The sequence below is a fragment of the Petromyzon marinus genome, chromosome 1 (assembly GCF_048934315.1).
Source record: "Petromyzon marinus isolate PM22_M1 ecotype Great Lakes invasive population chromosome 1, UKy_Petmar_22M1.pri1.0, whole genome shotgun sequence".
Classification (NCBI taxonomy): Eukaryota; Metazoa; Chordata; class Hyperoartia; order Petromyzontiformes; family Petromyzontidae; genus Petromyzon; species Petromyzon marinus.
Window position 1 is genome coordinate 28905667 of NC_133667.1, and position 25569 is coordinate 28931235.

The 25569-nt window shown below is 40.3% G+C and overlaps 1 protein-coding gene across 1 annotated transcript in view; it reads left to right on the forward strand.

The window, feature by feature from the left end:
* The first annotated feature begins 4211 nt into the window (after positions 1-4211).
* The window catches only part of LOC116939503 (insulin-like growth factor 1 receptor), a 120771-nt gene continuing 99413 nt past the window's right edge, over positions 4212-25569 (forward strand). The window contains exons 1-2 of the mRNA XM_032947952.2: positions 4212-5147; positions 6870-7487. Coding sequence (XP_032803843.2) covers positions 4892-5147; positions 6870-7487 — 874 coding nt within the window. The 5' untranslated portion in view covers positions 4212-4891. The remainder of the gene's footprint in view (positions 5148-6869; positions 7488-25569) is intronic.

Below are 25569 nucleotides of genomic sequence, written 5' to 3' on the forward strand. Positions count from 1 at the left end.
GATTCCTCCACATAACTCACCCAACCCAAGGGAGCGCTGAATCACGAGCGCCACCTACGTTACCAAAGGGTTACAATGCAGCCACGAGTCGGGGTGGAGGCTTTGTAACATGCAGCCCTTTCAGTCAAAACCACGCCATTCGCCAAAATAGAGGGGGTTTTGTGGGTGTTAGATCGCGTAGATATACATGTGTCGTTAAACCCGCCACCACCCCACACAGCCAATTAGTAAGGTTTGTCATGTAAACAGAACATGCTAATTCGTTACTAGTACAGCACACCGGTGTGTTGGAGAGTCAATTGCACAACATTTACAATTGGATTTTTTTTTTACAATTGTGGATTTTACTCTTGCAACGCACCGATGTGCTATACTAGTAACAAATTGGCATGTTCTGTTTGCGTGACAAACCTTACTAATTGGATGTGTCGGGTGGTGGTGGCGGGTTTAAAGACACATTTATGCGATCTGACCCAAAAACCTTTATTATGGCTAATATTGGTTGCGAAAGCCTCCGTGTTAAACTAACCAAGCCCTTGTCGACTTTGTTCCTCAGTCCAATTCTATTCTCATCCCTTGATAGACCAAGTTCTGATCATAATTGTTCTTCTCTTTAACAGAAATATGTGTGTCCCATTGCATAAAATTATGTATTCAGATTTGAAAACCATCCATTTTGGATATGCGGTATATATTTCTTCCGTATTTTTTTCATCTGATATTTTTTTCTCTCTAAAAGTAGGGTTGTGCAGGGCCATTTCTGTCGATTGTACTTGTTGTACCATTTCATCCGTATTGTACAGTACCATGTTTTCCATTTTCATGACATTACTGTACTTACAAGGCACAACAAAAATGTTGAACGGGATATTTGATGAAATATTTACTAACCAGGTGACAGTGAGAGCATGTGACACGTTTACTTTGCAAGACAGACCTGATTTAAAATACTTTTATTTTGCAAGACAGACCTCATTTAAAATAAGTTATGACAACCAATTTTATTATAGTATTGTGTAAAAAAACCCCACTGTCCAGTCATATATCTCCATTCGGAATGTGTCTGTGTGGACAACAATACTGAACACCAGTTTTTATCCCAGTGTAAGAATAGCCACAACAAACTGGTAGTTGGCCTGTTTAACAAGACAATTGGACAAAGATCCATTCACATACATGGCCTGTTTTTTTAAATTACCTATTTTTTTAAAGCTGCTGCATTTTCTCAAGCTACATCTTTCAAATATTTGGGCATTTTCGCTGTTGCTACATAGAGGGTTTGTATTTCACCTAATTTTGGCCAAGAGGAAAAGTATTTAGATACAAATTAAACTTAAGTATTTCTGAGTCACCACGTTGTGAAATGGCATCTCCAACTTATGTCACAATCTACTAATATACCCTCTCGTTTCTCTGAAGGGTTGTTTATTGGAATAGCTTATTGCCACATACTATTCAATATATATTGTCATTGATGAGTGTGGTCAAATTGGTGAGATAGCATTTATTAAAATAGCTTTTTAAAAATTTATCTTAAACATGCTACTGAGAAGCAGTAAAAAAATTTCAACTGAAAAAAACATTCCAAGCAGGACCTTAAGATTAAGTAAAGCTTAATTGGGTAAACATTATTTAACAGCAGGTAAGAATCTATTTAGAGTAAAATGTTTACTTTTGTTGGTTTAAAGTACACCTTAAATAAATTAAAAGTTGATATTCTATATTTTTTGCATGGTGTACATTTGTGTAAAATAGTAAGTGTGTACTGTAAAAAGGATTTCAGTGTACAAAAGGCTAGTTTATGAAATAATCCATGGTTAATTCATGAGTTTCCATTGGGAACTATAACAAATAAATATTGCAAAATTGTATGTGTACGCTGAGTAATGAAATTATTTCTGCTTCATGGCCTACTGGTGTAGATGCACTCTAATGTATTGTGATTATGCATTACAGTACAGTATATTTTAATAGTTGACCCCTGATTAGAGCTGTCTGCGATTGGATGTAATTAATATGGTGAAGACGATGCTTCAGGTATCAGACTCATTACCATCATACATCAAGCAGCATCTACAGCGTAATCCTAACGATGACGCTGTGGTTGAATACTAGAATCATCAGCAGCATGATGATGATAGTGATAATAATAATACTGTGGTTTAGTGGATACTCGTCATCATCACCACCACCACCACCATCATGCCGCATCAGCAGCGCGATGCCAATGATGATGCTGTGGTTGAGTACCAGAATCATCATCACTATCATGAGCAGCATGATGATGATAGTGATAATAATAATGTCGTTGAGTATCCTCGTCATCATCATCACCACCACCACCACAAACATCATGCCGCATCAGCAGCGTGATGCTCATGATGATACTGTGGTTGAGTACCAGAATCATCATCACTATCATGTGCAGCATGATGATGATAGTGATAATAATAATACTGTCGTTGGGTATCCTCGTCATCATCATCATCACCACCACCACCAACATCATGGCGCATCAGCAGCGTGATGCTCATGATGATACTGTGGTTGAGTACCAGAATCATCATCACTATCATAAGCAGCATGATGATGATAATAATAATACTGTCGTTGAGTATCCTCGTCATCATCATCATCATCACCACCACCACCACAAACATCATGCCGCATCAGCAGCGTGATGCTCATGATGATACTGTGGTTGAGTACCAGAATCATCATCACTATCATGTGCAGCATGATGATGATAGTGATAATAATAATACTGTCGTTGGGTATCCTCGTCATCATCATCATCACCACCACCACCAACATCATGGCGCATCAGCAGCGTGATGCTCATGATGATACTGTGGTTGAGTACCAGAATCATCATCACTATCATAAGCAGCATGATGATGATAATAATAATACTGTCGTTGAGTATCCTCGTCATCATCATCATCATCACCACCACCACCACAAACATCATGCCGCATCAGCAGCGTGATGCTCATGATGATGCTGCTGTGGTTGAGTACCACAGAATCATCATCACCATCATCGTGCTGCTGATCGTGACGATGATTATAATACTGTGGTTGAGTAGTAACATCATCATCATGACCATCATGCAGCAGCAGCAGCAGAATCAGTGGCAGAGCGCATCGCGAGGAATGATTGACACGGGCCGAGTGCGCTGCAGGGGTTAATTTGGGAGCAGGGCGTGGGCCAATGGGCGGCCGGCGAGCGCAGCTCCGCTTGTTTACTCCGACGTCGACGGAGGGGACAGAGAGGAGGAGGAGGAAGAAGAAGAAGAGCCGACAAATGAACGTTCTCTCTCCTCTCGCTTTACCTTATAGCAACGGACGGTTATCGGGCGACGACTAACGTTGAACAGGACGAGATAGAATACGACAACGAGTAGAATTTAATTTGCGGTAATTTAAGCGATTACGGTGGAATATTTTTTTTCTTCCTTTTATTTGGGTGGGTTGGCTGGCTGGGTGGGTTTGGTGGTGGTGGTTGTTGTTGTTGTTGGTGGTGGTGATTGTTGTTGTTGGTGGTGCGAGTATGGGAGGAGAGTCGTTTTGTAACCGTGACCCGCCACCCTCTGGTAGGCGGGAATAGAGAAGAGAGAGGGGAGGGGACGCGGTCAAATCCTTCATCCCGTTAAAAATACATCGTAATCAATTAATGTATCATATCTGGGAATATTAATTTACACGCTTGATTCGTACATTTTTGTTAAAAAAAAAACAACTGGCGTTTTTTTGTTGTGTGTGGGGGTGGTGGGGGTGGTGGTGGGACTCGCAACGAAGAGGACGTGGAATTTTAATTCGTTTTTTCTTGCTTTTTTTTTCCCTGTGATTTATATAGAAATAAATATATATCGCTATCTGGTGTCATTACATAGGCTTGTGGAGGCGACCGCTAGCTTACTGCATAGGAGGAGGAGGAGGGAGTTGCGCTCAGAGGGGTTTATAAATACGTGCCGGGGCGAGAGGATTTCCCCCAACCACTTTAGCGAGGGGCCCGATTCATTTGGAGCACGTTTTCACGTTTTCATTCCGTGCTAGAGGAGGAGAGAGGGATTTCTGTTCCTCCTCCTCCTTTTTCTTACCCTTTCATTATTTGTTTTATTCCTTGGGAAAGGAGGGGAGGTGGCTCCTGCTGCTGCTGCTGCTGTTGTTGGTGTGTGTGTGTGGAGGGGGGGTTAGTAAGGGGGAGGTGGGGTTGTGGGAGACGAGAAGAGTAGTGGTGGTAGTGGTGGTGGTGGTGAGTGGATGTGAATGTTGCTGCTGGTGGTTGTGATGGCAGCGAAGGTGATGATGGTGTTTCATCAAAATGGGCACCGCGACGTGTAGCAGCAGTAGCAGCAACAGCGGCGGCGGCGGTGTCGGCGTGAATTCGTAATCTCGACAACGACGTCTGGAACGTCTGCGGCGACGACGACGAAGGAGAAGAAAGGGAGGAGGGGAGGAGGGAAGAGAGCAGCGAGAGAGAGCGAAGGGGGGGGAAAAAAAGGACGACCAACGCAGACTTGGATGACGACCATTACGTGCGAGTGGATGTCTTCTTGTTGAAAGGAAGGAGCAGCGGGCCGAGGAAGGGAAGGGGGAGAAGGCGGCGGCGGCGGCGTGTTTTTGTGGCTATTTTGAAGAGATTTATCGTGGGTTGGTGGTTTTTTTTTGGTGTGTTTTTTGGAAGATCCTCCGCGATACATACCCACGCACACGTACGTGCGTGTACACGTATTTCTGCGTGCGCGCGCGCGTGTGTATGTATATTTAGACAGTGCATACAGTATATAGTGTATTGAAGAGTGTCATCAGAAGATTTAAATAGCCCTACAGAGCTCGCCGTTGACACCTCTCCAACAAACACCACCCACCCCCCCACCCCGGATCCAATGAAGAAGACCAAGCGACCTGGGCAACGGGTGGTGGTGGTGGCCGCCGCTCTGCCGGGCCCCTCTGGGCTCATGGAGACCCACAAGGACACGGGGGATGGAGGAAGAGGAGGAGGAGACGACGGTGGTGGTGGTGCTGGTGGAGGATGGATCAGCAACAGCCACGGCGGCAGTAAAAGAAGGGGACCTCTTTACGTCGCCTTGCTTGTGCTGCTGCTCATGGTCTTAGCCAACGTGGAACCCAGCTCCGGAGAAAGTGAGTGAGATTCACGTGTGGGGGGGTGGGGTGGGTGGGTGCTGACATTCTGCCACACACACACATTACAACACACCGCAGCCTTGCATTTTGCTAACAAGGAGCGGAGAAAGAAGAAGACGAGGTGGTGGTGGTGGATAGCGTGGCGCTTTATTTATTTATTTAGGCCATTTTGTGCTGGGAAGGACCCAGAGTCGTCGTGATGATTGCCATGGCCCCTGTGTGCGTGTGTCGTCTTTGCTGTTTCTCTTCCCCCACCCACCGTCTTCCCAAGGATTCTCTCTCTCTCACGTTTTCCCACCGGTGCACACTTGGCAAAGATTTGACCACGACGACGATGATGTTGTTGTTGCAAGCCCCGTCCAAAATGTCCGTTTGTTAGGAAAGATACAATGTTTTAAAGGGTGATATTTTTTGTGTGTAAAAAAAATAATGCCAGTTTTTGTTTGCTTGTGTGTTACGTGTTTCGTATTTCGGGGGGTGTGTGTGTTTCCATTGTTGTTATTGTGGCCACTTTGTGTATTGCCGGCTTGTAATAACGGTTTAATTGTGAAACGCCGCAGCGTTTTCATTTTATGTGCTTAAAATGCAGGATATGTTTGTTTTTAGATAGACGTCCTTGCTCCACGTGCACCGAGGATGGCCAATGCGTCTCGTGTACGGCGTTTTCGCCAATTCAATAATTCATTCAAACGTTTCAGATGTGTGGTTATTTAGAAACTGACCTCGTTGAACTCAATTTGTGCAGTATAAATGCTTAAAGAAGGCGTGTGTGTGTGTGGTAGTGTTGGTGGTAGCGTTGGTGAGAAGTAGAGAATAGAATGGGTTCATTTCTAATTTTATATGCGTTTGCACTTTCTGTTTTTACATCTTTTTACACAATACCGAGCAATTCAAACCTGCCAAACCAGTTGCAAATGTGCACGTTGTTTGGACAGGTGGGAAATGTGATGCTATGTGTAAGCACAGCCTATAACATCTTCTACATAGCTGGACTGTATTTTGAATTCTTCTATGCAACATTCATATTGCTTCGAAGTAAACACTGCCTCATGTCAATGTTTACACAAGTAGGAAGTAGTATAGACTTCCTATATCGCAGTATAAGATGACTTCAAAGCCGAATGCAAACAAACTCATTTAACCAGTCTATTGTACTTGAAATTGCACTCAGACTGTAATTTAACGCCGTTGTTATTTTACGCTATTTCCCTGTTGGATTGTTTTGTACCCACCTGAGATTCATTATAAACAAGCCTGTGTTTTGGGGTCGGAGCATGCCATCCGCTATAAAGTACAATGTCATACTGGCATGTGATTTATTGAGATAACGACTTCACAACGGTGCTTGTTACAGTATTTTACACCCGTGCAATTATGTCCATTGCTCTGCACGGGTCCCATCAATGAGCAAAGATGAAAGGATGGTATGTATTTAAAACGTCATTTAAATAGCCTGGCACGAACAGGAATACGGCAACATTGCCAACTTTTTACACGGCCACCAATGTCAATGAAGTTTAAGCGTTGTTGGTTTGAGTTACTGAAACACCACTGTTACGTTATCTTCGCCAAAGTACTTTGATGATATTTTTGTAGACACGGTCGTGTATTTCTGGTGACGGCATTTTAAACATGAGTTTCATATTTGACGTTGAAAAATAATTGCGTTATTATTGTTTTGACCACCCCCCCTCCCCCCACCTCACCATTGCCATTTAGTCTGTGGAAGCATCGATATCCGCAACAACATCACCTTGCTGCAGGAGCTAGAGAGCTGCACCATCATTGAGGGCTATCTACAGATAGTGCTGATATCCAATACGAGGACAGAGCATTTCCGAGGCCTCAGTTTCCCACGGCTGAACGTCATCACGGAGTACCTGCTCCTTTACCGCATCTCTGGCCTGGAGACCCTCCGAGAGCTCTTCCCCAACTTGGCCGTGATCCGAGGAACGCGGCTCTTCTTCAACTACGCCCTGGTCGTGTACGAGATGCTCAGCCTCAAGGAGATCGGCCTGCCCAGCCTCACCAACATCACGCGCGGCGCCGTGCGCGTCGAGAAGAACACGGACCTCTGCTACCTCACGACCATCGACTGGTCCCTCATCCTGGACTCGGAGGAGAACAACTACATCAATGGGAACAAGCCCGACCGGGAGTGCAGCAACATCTGCCTGGGGTCAGCGGTCACTGGCGTGGCTACGGGGTCAAGTCACGGCTCTGGTGCGTCTTCGCACGGGTCAGCTTCTGGGACGTCCCAGTGGGACCCGTGTCCTCACACTTCCTTCAATGGGCGAAACATCTCACGCTGCTGGACATCAGAGCACTGTCAGCTAGGTGAGTTATGCCAAAGCTGCTGTGGTATGGAGTGCACGTGCTTAAGGCATTTGCAATGGTACGGGGATGAACTAACAATGCAATGTCGCAAAACCGAAAATGTTTGCAGGATTTTTCATTCTTTTGTTAAAATGATGGTTGCTGAGCACAGGGTCAAAGGCCCCAAAATGCCACTAAGTTGCCAGAAACAAGCTGTGTTATTATTGAAGGTGTAGTGGGTAAGAGTTCGTGTTTCCTGAATTGAAAATGTTTGTTGGAAATTGGGAAAGTAGGCAGTGATACGGAAATTCCCCCCAAAAATCAAGCAGTTTGGGGAAGGAAGCAGAGTATTGTTTTGGCCTGCGAGTTTGGTGGTTGAACAAAGTGTGAATGAGACAACACGTTTGGTGGGATACCGAGTGGTCAACGTGGCGTGGAGTAATCGGTGAAGTTCAGAGGAACGTGAACCCAAGGTAGTTGCGATAAAGAGTGATCTAGAAGCGAATCACTGCTCATCAGCGAGTACAAGATGACATTGGTTGTTGTTTTTTTGTGTTTAAGACATTTGTGTTACTTTGCTTTTTCATAAAATACCGCGCATTACATTTGCACTTTGACCAACAACAAAAAAATCCAGCGATCGGGAAGGTGTTTTCTTTTGCAGACTAAACAATACAGCACTGATGTGAAATGATTGTCTTTAAACAAAGAGTTTTTAATATTATACATTGTTAACCCAAGGCAAGTACTGTATACTGTTGTTCCAAAATTATTCAACTTTATGAAGTTACTTTAAAAAAAATATATGCCCAACCTATGTATAGAGTCAATAACATTTATGTAACGGTAGGTTAAATATCCTCTTGAGTATATGACCCAGGTATTCTTTGTAATCTCTTAAGTATGCCGTCCCGTGATCTAGTGTCTCACAAACCAAAATAGGAGTGTTGGCAGTTGTGCAACTGAACATACATGGTCTGGCTTAATGTTTATCGTAACATTCCACTGGGAATCACACTTGCATTTGAAGAACTGACCAAAGTGGCAATAATTATAGAACGGTGAGGGCACTATATTTTAGATTTTTAAATTCATTTGTTTTTAACTGGAAACTCCGTTAATAATATAAAAAAACTAATTTTGAATACCTTGACATAGATAACCATTGTAAATTATTTAATTAATTTAACTGTCAGGCATGTGTTTCGTTTGGTTAAGATTTCAAAACATGTTTTCGCCTGCTAAAGTATGAAACTGACCATCTGACGCTCAGTCATTGTGTATTAGACACCAGGAAAGAATTCTTCACTTGAATTCAAAACTGGATTCTGTACATGTGGAAATGCTGGTGTTTTGGATTGAGGAAGTTGCTCAAGATGTATTGTTTCGGCTTAATTTAAGCTGGATTGGAAAACTAAAAAATTTAGTTTCAGACTGCCATGAATAACGAAGGGAAGAGTATACATTATTGGCCTGACTAATGCATTCACATACTTTCTATCAAATGTATATTGTTTCACATTTAAAGACAATACTGTAGCGATGAAAAGGCTCCGTATTGCATTTAAGAAGTGCTCATACTATTATGTTTGCACCTTTTATTTGACCACTGCGTACTTTCAGTGGGCGGGCCACGACCATTTTACTTTTCAAGTGGCACTACAAGTAATTATGTTATTTATTCTGGAAAGCCCCATACATCACCCATTGCGTGACCTTTTGCGAGACAGCGTTTTCTTCACTTTCTGTTGCGGATCGTTCGTGAGAGTTTGAATCACCTTCATCCGGAAAAGAGGCGGAACTAAGTTCACAGGCACTTATCAGCGAAGAATACTGTTCTTCTATTATCTACAGAGATGCATCTTAATCATGTGTTTTTTTTATCTGCGTGCATAGAAATGTTTTTGTGTGTGTGTGTCGTGGCGGTGGTGGTTGGCTGGGTGTGGTTGCTGGCTGTTATCGTCTTAGGTACATAATCACAAACGGCACTTGTGCCAACAGTTTCTCTAGTCAAACTCCATGTCGTATTGCATGAATGCCCGGTAAATTTCCATGCTTTTTTGTTAAAGACAATGAATCCATAAACCTATAGTGCGTTAGCTAGTCTGATAGGAAGGCATTTACACGGCAGACGTTTTAAATGGTAATAAGTATACCGTACAGTATACAATTTAGACAAAGCTAAAGTACTATACTAACATTGCCTTCGTATCTATTTATCTATTTAATTTATGGAGAAAGTTACGTACGTCGGTAGAACGATATGGCAATCTGAATTATCAAAGTTTTTTTTAAAACAGGGTATGCCTTGTTTTTTTCGTGTTTTCGAGTTTTTGATCAGGGTTAAATGTGGCATTGTTTCATTGTATTTGAGTGATGAATTATCATTGCAGGATTTGTTTTTAAGAAAGCTTGTTAGTGCTGTTGCCAAAATAAATTAGTTTTTGTTCGAATATCTTGTTTGTACTTACCAGGACTAGCGTAATGCATGTTTATTTTGGCACGATAACGTTATAATTAACTCTATAGTACTCTACCAGTGCTTCTAAACCAAGGTTTAACTTAACCCCCTCCCTCCCCTAGGGGGACGTAGTATCATCAGGGTCCTTAAAAACGTTAAGGGTTTTATATAGAAGAGCCCTAGGTGACCCAAACACATGCATAATTGCAAAATACATGTCTAAACTTTTCCAAGTCGTACCGTTTTGGATAATTAAAGCTTGATTTAATGTGCCTAATTATGGTTGACAGCGTTGTAATTCGTGTTTCATCATTCTTGGTAAGATGGGTTAGAGTTGGGCTGTAGCAAAGCATATGTGACTTAAAACACATCTTAATATTCGTTCGTGCGATTGTCCTTACCTTAATGAAATGCATTCTCACACGTTCTCACTGACCACTTCATATTAATTGTATTTACGGGATTGTGCCACTTCAGAAAAAATGCAGGTTTTCTTAGTAGCTCCTCAAACTTGGGAAGTTTCACAACAAGGCATTGCCCAGCTACACAACAATTCCACTGCATCTGACAGAAACAGCAGATGACTGAACATCAACACTCCCACATGTTGTGCACCCGTGGGGCACTCAGAAACCATTGCTGGTTCAACGCTCAGTTGTTATTGTTTTGCAGGCTAAAGCCCCCCTTGTCACGAAAGTGCATTTGTAAAACCCGACAATATCAATGCTTTGTCTGCAGAGAATAACATGTCTGACAGAGCAGCAGAATGAGTGGGTATAGACCCACGTGCACACGATTTCCTCCACGTGCACTTTTGTGCACTTTTGTGCACGTGGGGGCAATCGGAAAATGTTACTTGTTCACTCCATGACTGTGGTGCCAATGATCCAAAACTAAGCTTTGCTTTGTTTTAGTGATTTTACTACTTTATTTCGGTGTCCTGTACTGTAAATGCTCTTATTATGATGCTTATTTACCCAGGAAATAGCTAACGCATGCTGCCTATTTGTAAATGATGTTATCATTGGTCTGTGTTATAAGCCCCTTACAATCAATCTTCGGAGTGACAAATTGGTGTAAATTGGTTCGATGACAATTTATGAAAGGAAATAATAACACTAACTAAGTGTAAACAAAGAGGGAGAACTAAATGTAAGCCAATAGCTCGAATACGTCACTGCATTTGAGAGCTGTTTTTTTCCCCACATACTGTTTACAGAGAGTGAAATTGTTTGTTGTTTTAGTTATATTTGTGTGCATCTATATTATGTGTTCAGTGTAAGCAGTGAAATTACTGTTTATTTTCTTTTGAGGCATCCTGGTTACCAGTTTTTTTTAAAAACTGCCACGTACTCTACACCTCAGATTTATATGGAAATCCCAGGGTGTTTGCTGTATGCCAGAGCAGGTTGTCGTGTTGTTTGGGCGACTTGGTCCCCTCCATACATTTTTCAAGCATACATGCAAAACGTTTAGCTGAGCAGTGTGTGATAGTTATATGTCGTAGGGTACAAATATTTTTAGCAGCAAGATGAAATGTTTTGTAATGGCATACTGAAGAGATGCCCCTTGGGTTAACGTGCCCACCTGCATGTTGATGTGTGTTAGCCAGGTGATGCGTGTACCTCAGGTGTTCTGCCAAAGTACGGTATACTATACTGTTACTCTACAGTTATATTAAATCCTAAGGTGCAGTTAAATATATTATACAAATTATTGCATCTGTAGACATTTTCAGAAAGGTCCAGGCTTGGTAGCTGTTCACCGTTGGACTGAAACCAGAGCGGTGGCAGGGAAATGTCACGCGTGTGATGGTACAACACTCGGACTCACCTTGGATAGGTCAAAAACATCTACAGACATCTAATTGCACTGTATGTGACATATGCTCGTTGCATCTCTTTGTGATTCACAGACCCTCACCTATTATTTAGATTGCAGAACGGATACCTTGTATGTGTTTTCAACAAAAGGCACATGGCATGATTTGTGTGATTTTTAAATAGAAATCATTTATTTGTGTGAGGAAATGTTTTGTGTTTAAAATGTTGTGGTGACTGTGAGCATGAAAACGTGTCATTGGAAAGCAGCATCAAAGTAATTGTCCCCCTTCTGCACAGATGTTTACACACCTCCACCAGTCGTAACAAATACCATTGATCTTCCAATTCCCTCTCATTCAGTGCCACGCCAGTACCGATCAACATAAACACAACATAGTACTGTACAGTACTTTCCTCTGTAACGCCCACCTTCATGGTGACTTGGTCCCACAAGTAAATCTGACACCACCTGATGGCCATACCTGTGTATTGCGTATCTTCTGACTTCAGAGTTCTGAGTAGAGTACATTACAGAACAGTATTTTATCATTTTGGCAAGCACTACTACGAGACTAAAATATTTCAATATCCTGGCCGGCTTCATAATTTGACACCTGACATTGTGCCACTGTTATTTGATTAAAAACAGTACTGTAAACAGGGGCAAGAGAAAAAAACACGCGCAACAAATTAGCTGAAAAAAGGAAATATTTATCTTGAGGGACATAACTGGAAAACATCATAATCTTAGCTCTTTCGGTAAAGTCACGTTGAAGGGAAATAATAAAATATATATAAAACAATAAAAATTCTCACGACGTTTCGACCATAACTCAAACGGTCGTCATCAAGTGTGAAAAGCAACGGCAAGAAACATTTGAAAGTACGTGTATTTTAAGTAATTATTTAAAGATTAACTGTAATCAAGATGAGGAAATAAGAGGAATATGACAGCAGGATGGAGTACTTTTGGAACCTTTAATTTATAATAAAAAGTAGTAGGTGAATGTACCTGCATACAATTTTCAGTTCTCATGTTACCTGTTATAACATCAAACAGCCATGGAACAAAGGGTGGAAAGTACGCTAAAGAGCATGGACGTGCATGCTGAGAATATGATTCGCGTAACAAATTAGAGAAATTCGCTTCATAAATGTATTTGTGTTTAGGTAGAACATCACTCGAAGGAATTGCTAATTTGACAGATGAGACTGGTGACAATAGCATCTAAAGGAAGGAATATGCAGAGGCCAAAGAATCACCGAGATGGAGTGATGAGTTCAGCTGATGTGCAGTACCAAGATGAATTGTGTCATCGCAGGATCGAGATGGATTGTAGCGAAATGGAGGCCTTTCATTCAGCAGTGGATAGATATTGGCTTATTCTGATTATGTATTATACTGTATTGCACCTTTTTTTAGTATAATACATTACAGTACAGCTGATTTTTTTGGGATGTTGAATAATGTTCAGTTCTGTATATTTGATGTAAAATAGCAATGGCCTGATCACTGCACGCAACTCCAGGCTTCAATATTGGTGTGCCCCTTTTCAGTACAAAAATCATGCTTCATGGGGAAAGTAAAGTACTGAACGGCTTTCTGATTCTTACCACCTGATCAGTCCTTTTAAAGCACGTCTAACTTTGCTCTATTTTAGTGATGAATACGCATTTAAAATACCTTTGTAATTATTAACAGCCCAATTGTGCATTGTCCTTTTGTATATAACACCTGCACGATAGTTTTTTCGAGACAGATGAACAGTAAAAGTGCCCAATGCTTATGGTGTAACTGCGTCTGAAAATGTACCATGAGTTGTATTTTTCTTCCCAACAGGGTTCACACATACAGAGAGAGTGTTGTAACAGAGCATTGCTTAGGTTATATGGTGGACCTATCCCATATTTATCATTCATGTAAAAGTGGTGATACTTGTTTATCTAGGCCAGCACCACCTTGATGCTTTGGTTGCACAAGGTGAGGCTTAACGTGTGGCTCACATGAGAAATTATATTATTGTTCAGTGAATTTCACTCAAGGGTGTGGATTAGACCACATCAGTTTGGTTGACTTGCGTGTATCTCCTGGAAAAAAAAACTGATGATATTTAATCACTCACTGATTTTGGCCCGTAAAGGAATGGGGAAAGTGCTTGTGCGAAAAACATCGTAGTACTTTATTTCTATGCATTCACGTCTGTTCTCTCGTCTGAACCAATCCCGCAATGGCCAGTGTTGTAAAGTATGCTGTTGAGAGGCCCTCATCCAGCAGTGGATTGACAAAGTGCCATAGAAATACAATTAACACTTGCAGACATTGTTTTTCAATTAGGATTACAGTAAAATTGCACTTAATGTATACCAGTGGCCTTCATTGCAAGGCTTGCGGGCCACTGGCGGCCCATGATGGCCTTCAGTGCGGCCCATGACGTTGGGCCCCTGACAATACACAAAGTGTAAAAACACTCCTTGAAGGTGGTGTGTCGGCCCTCACACTGATGTCTTATCGGCGAAAGTGACCCCCCCTCTGAAAACTAGTGACGAACACTGATATATACCATGGCGGCTTGATGTGCTATACTTCATGTATAGTGGTGTTATTTTACAAACCCACATGAATACGGTCATTGGTAAGGTTTTGTTTTCAAAGTATTGTTTTCACATGTTTTTACCTGTTCAAACAAAAAAACACGAGTGTACGTGTTGTATTTAAATTCAGCAAAGTTATTTTTGCACATTCTTGTTTGATTAGTACTTGGCATTAATACATTGTTTTTGTTTGCGGTCTATTTCACCTTTGCACAAGGTGAATATATATAATTAAGTACTCCGTCACTATATATTCTTGGCTCTTTCGGTAAAGTCACGTTGAAGGGAAATAATAAAATATATATAAACCAATAATATTTTATTATTTTATTGTTTCCCTTCAACGTGACTTTACCGAAAGAGCCAAGAATATGAATCGCTGCAGTCACGAAAGCTTTAAATCAAAATTTACTCCGTCACTGTTATGACTTAAGGGTATTTTTTCCAACTGTCTTTTTCGTTGTTGTGTTACAATGCCAACGCTAGGCATTACAACAGTGTTTGGTACAACCAAACACTGCATTGCAGTCTAGTAATATACTTACAAAGCTCTGTCATTTGGGATGGATTTTGTCATTTAGGATGGAATCAGCTGTAGGAATTTCTGGAAAGCACAGATACTCTCCTTGTGCTATATCAAGAGCCTAAAAGAAATGGACACTTCCAATGAAATCTCTTTTTTTATTGTCATAGTTGAATGTGCCCACCAGTACATTGAGTAATAGGTAGTTTTTTTTACAACACAGGTACTGTGGATGCTGCTGCCATGGTGTAATGGCTAGCAGGCTTGACTTAATATCCAGAGATTGTTGGTTCAATTTCTCGGCGTTGCAATAAAAAAAAATGGGGCAAGTTTCTTAAATCACCCTGCCTGTCCACCCAGCAGTATAAAGAGGTACGCATCAGTTCGTCGGTAGGTCAGCGTGTGGTGGGGTAATTTTTGGATACGCCCATCTCCTCCGAAGCATCTAGCCAGTGTGGCAGAGTAGGCCAAATACCTTCAGGAGGGTCTTGCTAAAAGCTCACTCAAATGGAGGCAACTGAGAAAGCGATTTGCAGGTGCTTTACCTTACCTTGCTGTTGTTGGGGAGTGCCATTTTTCCTTTGGCACAGTTTGGTGTCTCGGAACGGGTTGGCAAACCAAATAACAAGAAGAGACGTACAGGTTTTTTTCTATTTTGGTAAAAAAAACCTCAATGTTTCAAGAGTCGCAATGCGTGTGAATATGAGACTGTCCTTAATAAATTATGTCACGAAGGAGTCCTTAAAGAGCCGCAAGTTGCTGACCCCTGGTCAAGCACGGAAGGAAGGCGCTTAGCATCAATAATTCTTCACCATTGAAGATGGTCATATAGAGGAGCATGTTGAGACTGCAACAGTTGTACAATATTATTTTTGTTAAAAATAAACTATTCGGTACAGTAATTAGAGCCTACATGATTGTATTTTGATGTTGGAATGGAATTCTTATTAACACGCTTTTGCCAAAAGAGCCCAAGGAACATTCTTTGTACCCTGCGACTTTTTACAAGATGAGTGCCTCTTTATTGACAGATGTAAAAAAATCGAGCGGCTGAATCAACTTTGTCATTTTGATTGCTGAAGCAGAGGAAATGACCACATTCATTTGCTTTCTGAAGAATGTCCAGAATACATGTTCAATCAACTGCATGAAAGTTAAAGGTACGTGTACAGTCGTTGTAGATCTGTATAACATCACCATCAGTATGATCGATGATGTGATAATAACGCAAAGTTATTTCAGTGCTATATCTTATTTGGAAATGAAAACATAGTTCACGGTTTTAGCAGAGACTAAAATTACCGGAGCTGGTTCAGTGTATGCCTTCTGTCAAGGCAGCGAATGCCTGACATCAGCCGAGATGACTGAGCACTTCCACATATTACATCTTCCAGAGGATAGCATTTATCAAGGAGAAAGGTTGACCCACTTTACATACACTTGTATTTTTCTTCCTTAAAACAGATGACTTCAAGAATAGTAAAATTGTCCGTACATTGTTCTTAACTTTCTTTTGGGAAATATTTGTTCTCAGATTTTGGCTTCAATAACAATATTCTCTTTCAGAGAATGCAAAAATTATTCCACGTGCTTTTTGTGCGTTTGTGAAACTACGGTACAATACTGGGAAAGAGAAAGGTTTGAAAAAAAATAATTAACCCTTGTTTACCCACTGCTGGATGAGTGTCGTCTCCTCACTTGTCCTGTGATGCGACAATCTTGTAGCTGATAAAAGGGTGCAATGCTGCAGTCATTTGCTAGATAGCTGCTGGGATCAATAGTCCTAAAAAAAAGTTGCATGCATGAACATTTCATTAGGTCACCACTTGGTGCATACGGTCAGCAGTCGGCTATTATCTGGGTGTGTTTCTATGCACATTGTGTTAATAATTGGTCCCACTCATGTCAAGGGGTTTCATAACCATATTAGGCATTTACTGATCTCTGGAAATCCTGCATTCCTTTAAAATGTCTGTGGGTTTTAGTATAGTGTGGAGTATATTGCAGTAAAGTGGAGAACTACTGAATTTCACGTTTTGCAGTACAGTATTGGCCTTTCTTTCTACTGTTTTCCCCCCACATCAGAATACATTACAATAATCTGCGAATACCATACTGTGCTCGCCGTGGTGTAATGGTAAGCACACTGGCCTTGCAATACCAGAGGTCACTGGTATGGTCTCCCGGCGTGACAAGCCGAAACAATTGGCATGCTCCTTAAAACCCTCTGCTTTTGTCCACTCGGCACGTATACAATTGGTGCACTCCAGTCAGTGAGTGGATCTGCAGGTCACTTGTGGTGGTGGGGGGTAAATTGCGAGGATTCCCACCTGTTTAAATGTCTGGTCGGTGTGAAAGTAGGCAAAAATACCCTCTCGAGGGGCTCTCTAGAGCTTCCTCTTCTGGAGAGACTATCACCGGCAGTGGCGTGAGCAAATTATTCGCAGGGCTGCACTTTTAATAATACTCTTACCATCCATAATAGAGGTTTTTTTTGGGTTAGATCGTGTAAATATGCATTTTTTTGTTAAACCCGCCACCACCCGACACAGCCAATTAGTAAGGTTGGTCACGTAAACAAAATATGCCAATTAGTTACCAGTTTAGCACACCTGTGTGGAGAGTAAATTGTAAATCTTGTGGGTCTAGTCTCCAACACACAGGTGTGCTGAACTGGAAACCTATTGGCATGTTTTGTTTACGTACCAAACTTTACTAATTGGGTGGTGGCGGGTTTAGCGACAGATGTATACTTAAGCGATCTTACCCCAAAGAAAACCTTACGGATAATACTGGCGGCGGAAGGCCTACGTGTTAAACTATATTATCAGTATTGTGTATGTAGCTGTTCATTTTTTTTACGTTAGAGAAGAAGGGCATGCTCAGGTTTGTTATCACCCTCAGTGTAAATGTTGTAAGGTTCTAAAGATAATCTGTGCAGAACTGTACAGCATGATCTCAAGTTGCGAACACGTTTTTATCTCTGAAAAAAATAGTTTTTGGTGGCGTATCCCGCCTTTTCCATTTTTGAAGAGCCCAAAGGAAAAAAAGAAAACAGCTGCCCAATTTTATTACCTTCAAGTACTTTACCATCCCCGTTTAGGTATGTTCGACTTGTTTTAACTTGTCAAACAGTGCACTCAAGAGTAACCATCGAAAAGGAGGGGGGGGGGGGCCTTATTGTCTTGGTTGGATATTGTGCGTAATTTTTCGTGGAGGGGGATTTGTCGTGTGAAGGAATTTGTATAGAATTGGGCCTGTCTTGGGTTTGGTAAATAGCGTGTGGGCTGGGCCTAATTGCATGGTTGCCGCATTTCAATCAAGACTAGAGTTGGTGGTGGTTGGTGCTGCTGCTGGAAAAGGAGTTGTTTTTTTAGGTGAATGCATGTGACTGGCTTGCTTTGTACATAGCCGAGAGCGGTTGCGAGTGAGTTTGTGAGCTTTTGTAATCTTCTGCATGTGACATTTCACGAAGGATTATGGTTGTGTTTAAACTGTACTGAAACATTCCCCTTTTTTTTGTAATCTGGAAAGGTTTGAGCGTTTTTGGCCAGCGTAGGTTAAATAAGGAGCTCTTTTTAGCGCATATTTTATCTCTTGATTTAGTTAAAACATTTTTTTTATCAATCCCATTTGTTAAATGTTTTGCATATGATGGTATAAATTTCACTGTAAATTAAGTCAGGGTAAGAGGCCATTGCTGTACTCACCGTATCTCTTGATCCATTTATATCCAGAGATACTGAGCTTTATTAAGAAACAGTATAACTATATTAATACATATATGGGCTGAAATATTATACAACAGAAATTGACATGACAGCTGTATTGAAAATAAAAGAATACATCAATAATAAACATTTAAAGGTGTCAGTTTTTGTGCCAGTTAAAAGGGTAAAACCTATTACTATATCTTGTTACTGGCAAAGGAGGTCTCATAATGAAAAATAAACATTTAACATGTGTTTTTATGAGGACCTGTTTTTTGTTATATGTATTTTTTTTAATATATATGAGATTTGTGCATTCAAAGCTTGAGATCATTGTTAAGAGCAGCTGCAATTTCCAAATTATTTTGGGAATTATCATTTCAGTCCCATAGCACCCGGAGAACAATTGCTTCCTGATCACGAGAAGGTCGCACCAATTAGGAACTTTATTGTTCTGGAAAGAATAACCCAAGAAAGTGTGTGTGTGGGGGGGGGGGAATACATGAATAACATCGCCTTGGTTGTTCTCTTTTCTATTGCCACATATGTGTGGACAGATGTTTTTCCCTGGCCGCTATGCGCAATAACTAATTTATTTGAATAATATGAATTGTGTTTGCAATTGGGTTAGTTTGAAAGGGGCATTTTTTTGTATAAACCTCCCCCCCCCCCCCCCCCCCCCATGTGTTCAGTCAAAGTTAAATCTGCTGAACTGATTGCACCTTCTATGTAATGTTACAATGAAATGGGCTTCTTTTTTAAGTTATTTTTTTGCACCGTAAATTATTTCGTTGTGAGAATATTGCTGGCATAGATCGGTGCGAACTGGGCCAGTTTTTCCTTGAATGTGTAATAATAGGAAGAAAAGGGCTACTGAAAATTAATCGGAGTTTTAGCTGTCCATACAGCTCCCATCGATTATCGGAGTTGTGGGTAATAGGGCAACAGAAAATCGTTCTCCCGAATCGATGTTTCTTGTCCGAGTTCTGTATTCTGAATATATAAGCTAATGAATACGGTAGCAGATTCTCCGGGTGTGTTTTGTTACACGGACACGTCATGCTATTTATTACTGCATGTTAGGACTGGAAAACCTCCCTGTGCATTCGTTATTCGAATGCTGAGTGCGTCCCCAACCATGCAGGATGTTTCTAGTTGGCACTCGTGACCTTGCTTGCATGCTTATTGTAGCCTGTTCCTTCTCTCGGTCATGAATGAGCTTGACTGATCAGTTTGAGCTTGTCTCCATTTCCCCCTCCCCCCACAGCTTGACGTTCTTAATTTAATTTGATAGGCTTTTTTGTCCTTTTTTTTTGGCCCGATATCTCAAAGCATGTTTTTGTCAGTATGTATTTAAATGTAAATTGTCGTGGATTAAATGGCATTTGTATGTAGGCTACTTAAAAAATAAAAAAAAACGTAATGTTAGACGATGTGAGCACGCATCTCTAAAATAATTTAATCTCGTTATAAAATGAGTTTTCTATAAATGAGTTTTCAGAATTATGTCGGGTAAAAAATTGCACCTGTCCCAGGTGATAATCTGGTGTTTTCAGAGAAGTGGACCGAACAAAGCGTGTCGGAAATATTACATTAACTTCGCGTTCTGATGCGATTGACAAGTGACTTGATGTAAGTGATATCTCAATACATTGTGTAGCTACATTACAGCTAACGCATTTTTATTTTCCTCGAAGCCATTTATCTTTGAGCTGTTGGTCCTTAAGCTCCAGTTTATAAGCACACCTTTAGTGGCATGCTATACTGTACCTTATTAATCAAGGCAACAGGTGAGTCACCCGTTTTTTTAATAATGAAAGGCCTACATTGGAATGTTTTGCTACTATGAGGGAATAATACAATGGGTTTGCACAGATAGTTCAGCAGTGTGCTTGCTGTATTGCCATATATTAACCACCTTGTCGCCTTGCATGGTAATATCTGCATGATCCACTAACTTGTCCTTCTCTATCCGTATATTTGCCCATCACTGTATGTCTTCCTGTAAATCTTTCATGGGAGGGGGGTATGACAACTCTCATGAAGATGATACAATGAGAACGAAACTCGTTTTAAGTTTTATTGATATTTCAAGATTACCCTAGACAACACAGGGACAATTTAAATGCGTTTGCTTATTGCTAATGTTTCGCGATAGAGAAACGAAATTCGGTGAGAAATGGGCGAGCCTCCTCGGCCAATGCAATCGCGTTGCACGCCATTCGTGCGCCAGAAATTATGTCGGCGTGTGAATGTGATCTCGCGATGTCCTGTACCGTGTAATGTCATGTCATCCATGTCGTGTTCCTCTGTGACATCACCTGCCATGTGCATGCCTGCCGATGACGTCAAGACGTGACAGCAGTAATTCCAAGTGCTATCTTTTGCACACGTTTCAGTCGTTGTTGTTGCCTTGTCTTTATGAATGCCAATGTTTCTGAATCATGTCATAATAGGTAGGACACATTACAGAAACACTTCCAAGAACAAATGCATGTTTGGAAACCATAACAGCATCCACACATACGTATGATTTGTATTCCTTGTTTGATATCCAGAAGCGAAGTACAAAGACAAGCAGAGGTCCATCTGAGAGTATATATCCACATGCACAATATATTCACTCATATTTCAAATTGGTCATGTTTTTCATCAATGCCTGTGTTAGCTGAAATATATATCTGAAATCGTCAGCAAATTTTCGTATTATCAAACCTTGCACAAGCAACATTAACCTAATGCATGCATAATGACAGGTTGGCTCCCACACTCACTGCATGCTCTGAACACACAGCTGTACTTGTACTGTTTGTAGCATGCCCATGCACGTCTTAATATGCAGGTATGACCATTGCAATTTAAATTAGGTGTTAAATGACTGTATTTGCACAGTGGCATGTATTGGACATGTTCATTTTAAAACCAGTTTTTCTTCCTTATGTTGGCACCCGTGTTTTGTTGTATGCAATTTAATAATGATTTTACAGCATTTTTCAGCAATGGTCAAGGTACTCCATAATGCACAAATGTGTGTATAAGAGGAGTTTTCATAATTTTTATTCCTGAAAATTACTCCTGTCATCTGTGATGGAAGTCCTTGGACAATGGGAGATAATTGGATGAATTTAGTGTGCAGTAACTGCGATTAACAGGAATAATTTTCCGTGAGCTGTAGTTCAACGCATTCATCGTAAGCATTGCCATCATGCGAGATTGTTTCTTCATTAATGCCGCCATCCACCTTTGATTTTATACCATTGTTGTCTTCATCCTCATCCATTGCCATCTTCATTTTCCTGATTATCATACTCTATTTTGTTCGTGGATATTTTCCTGTAGTTCATTTTATTTGGTTGTGATAATGACTGTTATATGGTTATTATTTCTTCCCCATTTATCTTTATACCTTTATTTCATCTGCCCTTTGTTTGTAAAGTATATTCAAACGCTGGTCTGAATAGACTTAGGGAAGAGTGCATGTCCTTGCCTCATCATTCTAATTTGTATATTTAAAAACTTAACTTTTTACATGTAATCTCAGTTTGTAGACTTTAAAACCGTTATGCATGGCATTTTCTACATGTTTTTTTAAAGTAAGACCTTGGTTTGTGAGAACTCGAGACGGCAGCACCCATTTTCAATACGTAAATTGTATTTCAAAAATCTACAAAAGCCAGGCGTGGTATTTGATATTTGTCTGATAATCTGATAGTATGCGAGTGATCAATGGGGGGGGGGGGTCTTTCTAAATCCAGCTTGCTCGCCACGCTTGGTTGCCCTCTAAATTGCCCATTATTCGGTTCTATGTGATTTTTCATGAACAATTTATATCCAGGAAAGATTGAAGAAATTAACAAATAAGACTGAAATTGGCGCTAAATTCGAGTAAAACAAAAGTCATGTATAAACAAGTTCACTGAACAAATAAATAAATTGGTGGAGGGACACAATTTAATAACACAATGCAGTATGCATATCTTGAATGTGTTAAGGTAAACCACCACTTTGATGAAATTGTGGGTGAGATTAGGGTTGGTTGGAGTGCTTTTTGAAAATGTTAAGAAGAGCAGCAACACACCGGTGTGCCTGAAGAATTTTACAAAAGGCGAATATTGTCTGCTGTTACAAAAGGGTCGGAATTATCTGCACATGGCTGCGAAGATGAACACAACCTGGTTTTATTAAAATATGTACATCTTCAATTACAGTTATCTTGGCCAAAGCAAAATAATACACCTGCAAATTACTCAGTTGAAACCTACATAGCAAATCATTGCCCCCTACTGCGAAAACTTGGCAGGACTCTCCTGACATAGTCGTGAAACGAAGTGATGATTTCATGGGTAAACAAGCCATAGCAATAATAAAATGCTACAATTTTTCCAGAGAGGTCACAGTGATTATGGAAATTGTGAATTTAAAATCTTGTAAATGGCTGCCAAAAACACATTAGATTAGATGCTTCTATTATTTTCTTAGAAAAAAAATGTCATATCGTCGTGAAAATACATCTTTGTATTTTCGAATCCTGGTTTTATATTCAAATACAGATTTTTATTTTCAGCAAGACGTGGGGGGTGGTGCCTATGCCGAGGCAGTTGTCGAGGGGGCATAGGAAATATATATTTTAATACATATTGTGAAAAACAACAAACACACTTTCATGGTGGGTTCATTTCAATGCATTATTCTGCAACATCATTAATTGTTGTCCCCCCCCTGCAACTAAAGGAGTTTAATTTGCAAAGATTATCGTCTTAATCGTCATATTCATCATCAACTTCACTGGTAGTCTTCATTCTAACTTTTTTATGATTATTTACATAGTTTGTCGAGGCTCCTCCACCACCGCTTGCACCCTTATTTCTGTTATCTGCTATGACATCAAAATCAGTATCTTGATCCTGGAAAAATTTGATAAGCTATGAAGCTCTTTTTCACATATGTCCAGAAGGGGCAGGTCATACAGTTACAAGAAACAAATAAAAAACGATAGGAGTGCAAAGTATAATAAAGGGAAGCAAATAACTAAAAATAAATAAAACATAATATTAAAACAGATAATCTTTGGAAATTAAGTTCAAATTGCATAAGTACACCAATTCCCAAGCTTGTACAAGGCAGGAAAACAACAGCAAAAACAGTCTCAGACCACACCAAGACAACACACAGTTCCTGAATAAATCTGTACATTATAATTTAACTATCGATACTACATGGGTAAGCATGAAAGTTACAAATCACATTTGCAAATGCAATTGTATCCAGAAATAATCTTTTTTTTAAGGAAGATTTCCCGAAGTTTAGGAAGGAAACAAGATTGTTCCAAAACGTTGGTGCCAGTTTCTTTATAAAGGGAAGAAATGTGTATTAGCCTGACCCTATGGGGTATTAAAAGCAGTGAATTTAGAGGTATTCTGGACAAGAGGTGTTTCACAGTGCTAAAGTTACAACAAATTAATCTGTTACATATATACAGCTTTGACTGTAAGCTCAATACAAGGAGTCTCCTTTAAAACAATACCACCGCATTTATGGACAGGAAGAACCTCGTTGAACATTGTTGTATCTTTCACATTTCGAAAGAATGACCCGGGCGATACCAAGACACGTCGTGATATATGGTTGGAAAATCCTTACCCCACACCCAAAAAAATCTGTAAAAAAAAGTCTAGCTTTTTGGGCAATAAATTACAAGTATAGTTTGACATGACACATTGGCCAGTATCCATGTGAAACAGCCTAATGTGACCCAACAGCTCCAGATACTCCAGTGCATCTATATTAAGGACGTGTTTTATTTTGGTACATTGGTGTTGTATATACCATGGCACCTGCATTAAGCCCTTTGAATAGCAAAATATCATGCATAACCCTGCTTCACATGATACATCTTTCAAGGGTTCATAGTAAATTGTGCCTAATGCAGTCACGAAAGCTTTAAATCAGTCACGAAAGCTTTAAATCAAAATTTTATGAATATCTGTATATATTAGTCATGACCAAGTTGCCATTTATGCGTGGATTTAGTTCCTCCCCGCATTTATTAACACTGTTGCCACTTCTGTTGTATTTATATACCATATGATGTGAGCAGCCATCCACTTTATTATGTGTGTGGCCACTTGCTCTCAGTCATTTAAGCAACAGCCTCATTAACTTGTGTAATGTTAAAGTATAATATTCTCCAAGCCGCGACCATCTCTTTCGCAATCCTGTAATGTAATCGCCTCGCAACTACACACAAGCTGATTTAATTGCTCCATCTCCTCGGCAGATGTACTGGGATGCATTTCATAATACGTCCTCTCTGCATATTCTTAAGCAGAGGTTATATCATCTCTTGCAGAGACGTGTCCTGCCCAGGTACGCTTATTGTTCCGACAAATCTTTCTGAACAATTTATGTTTTTACACGCTTTCATTTAACTCACTCTGTTGTTGTATCCTCAAATCTTGTAACTCAATTTTAACCCAATTCCCAATGTGGTATCGACTGCAAACTTGGTATACTTAGGTCAAACTGATGACAATACTATATTCTATCATAAAAAATCTATTTTTAAATATTTTTGATATGTTTCGGCTTGGCTCTAATTGTCAACGGTAAACTGACGTTGGCTGTAATTAGCCACGGTCCCTTACGTTACGGCAATCTTCGGGGCCACTTCCTGGAGTCGTGGAGTTCTTCCATTTCTAGTACATTTCATAAAAGCGTGTTTATACATTTTCTAAATATTACTTATTAACTAGGCAGGCGAATGTGTCTGTAGTTCTTAAAGTTAGTTTTATTGCCCTTTACTTTAGTAAACAAGTCAGCAACTACAGATGTCACACAGTGAAAAACCAAACTCCCCTTCGCAGAATGAAAATGGTGGGGGGAAAACGCCTTGATAAGGTGATGTAACTGGACATCACAAAATAAATATAAACTATTCAACTAGCTTGCCTTTTTTGACAAAGCAAAACAATATCACTGTCGGCTCAAAGTCAAC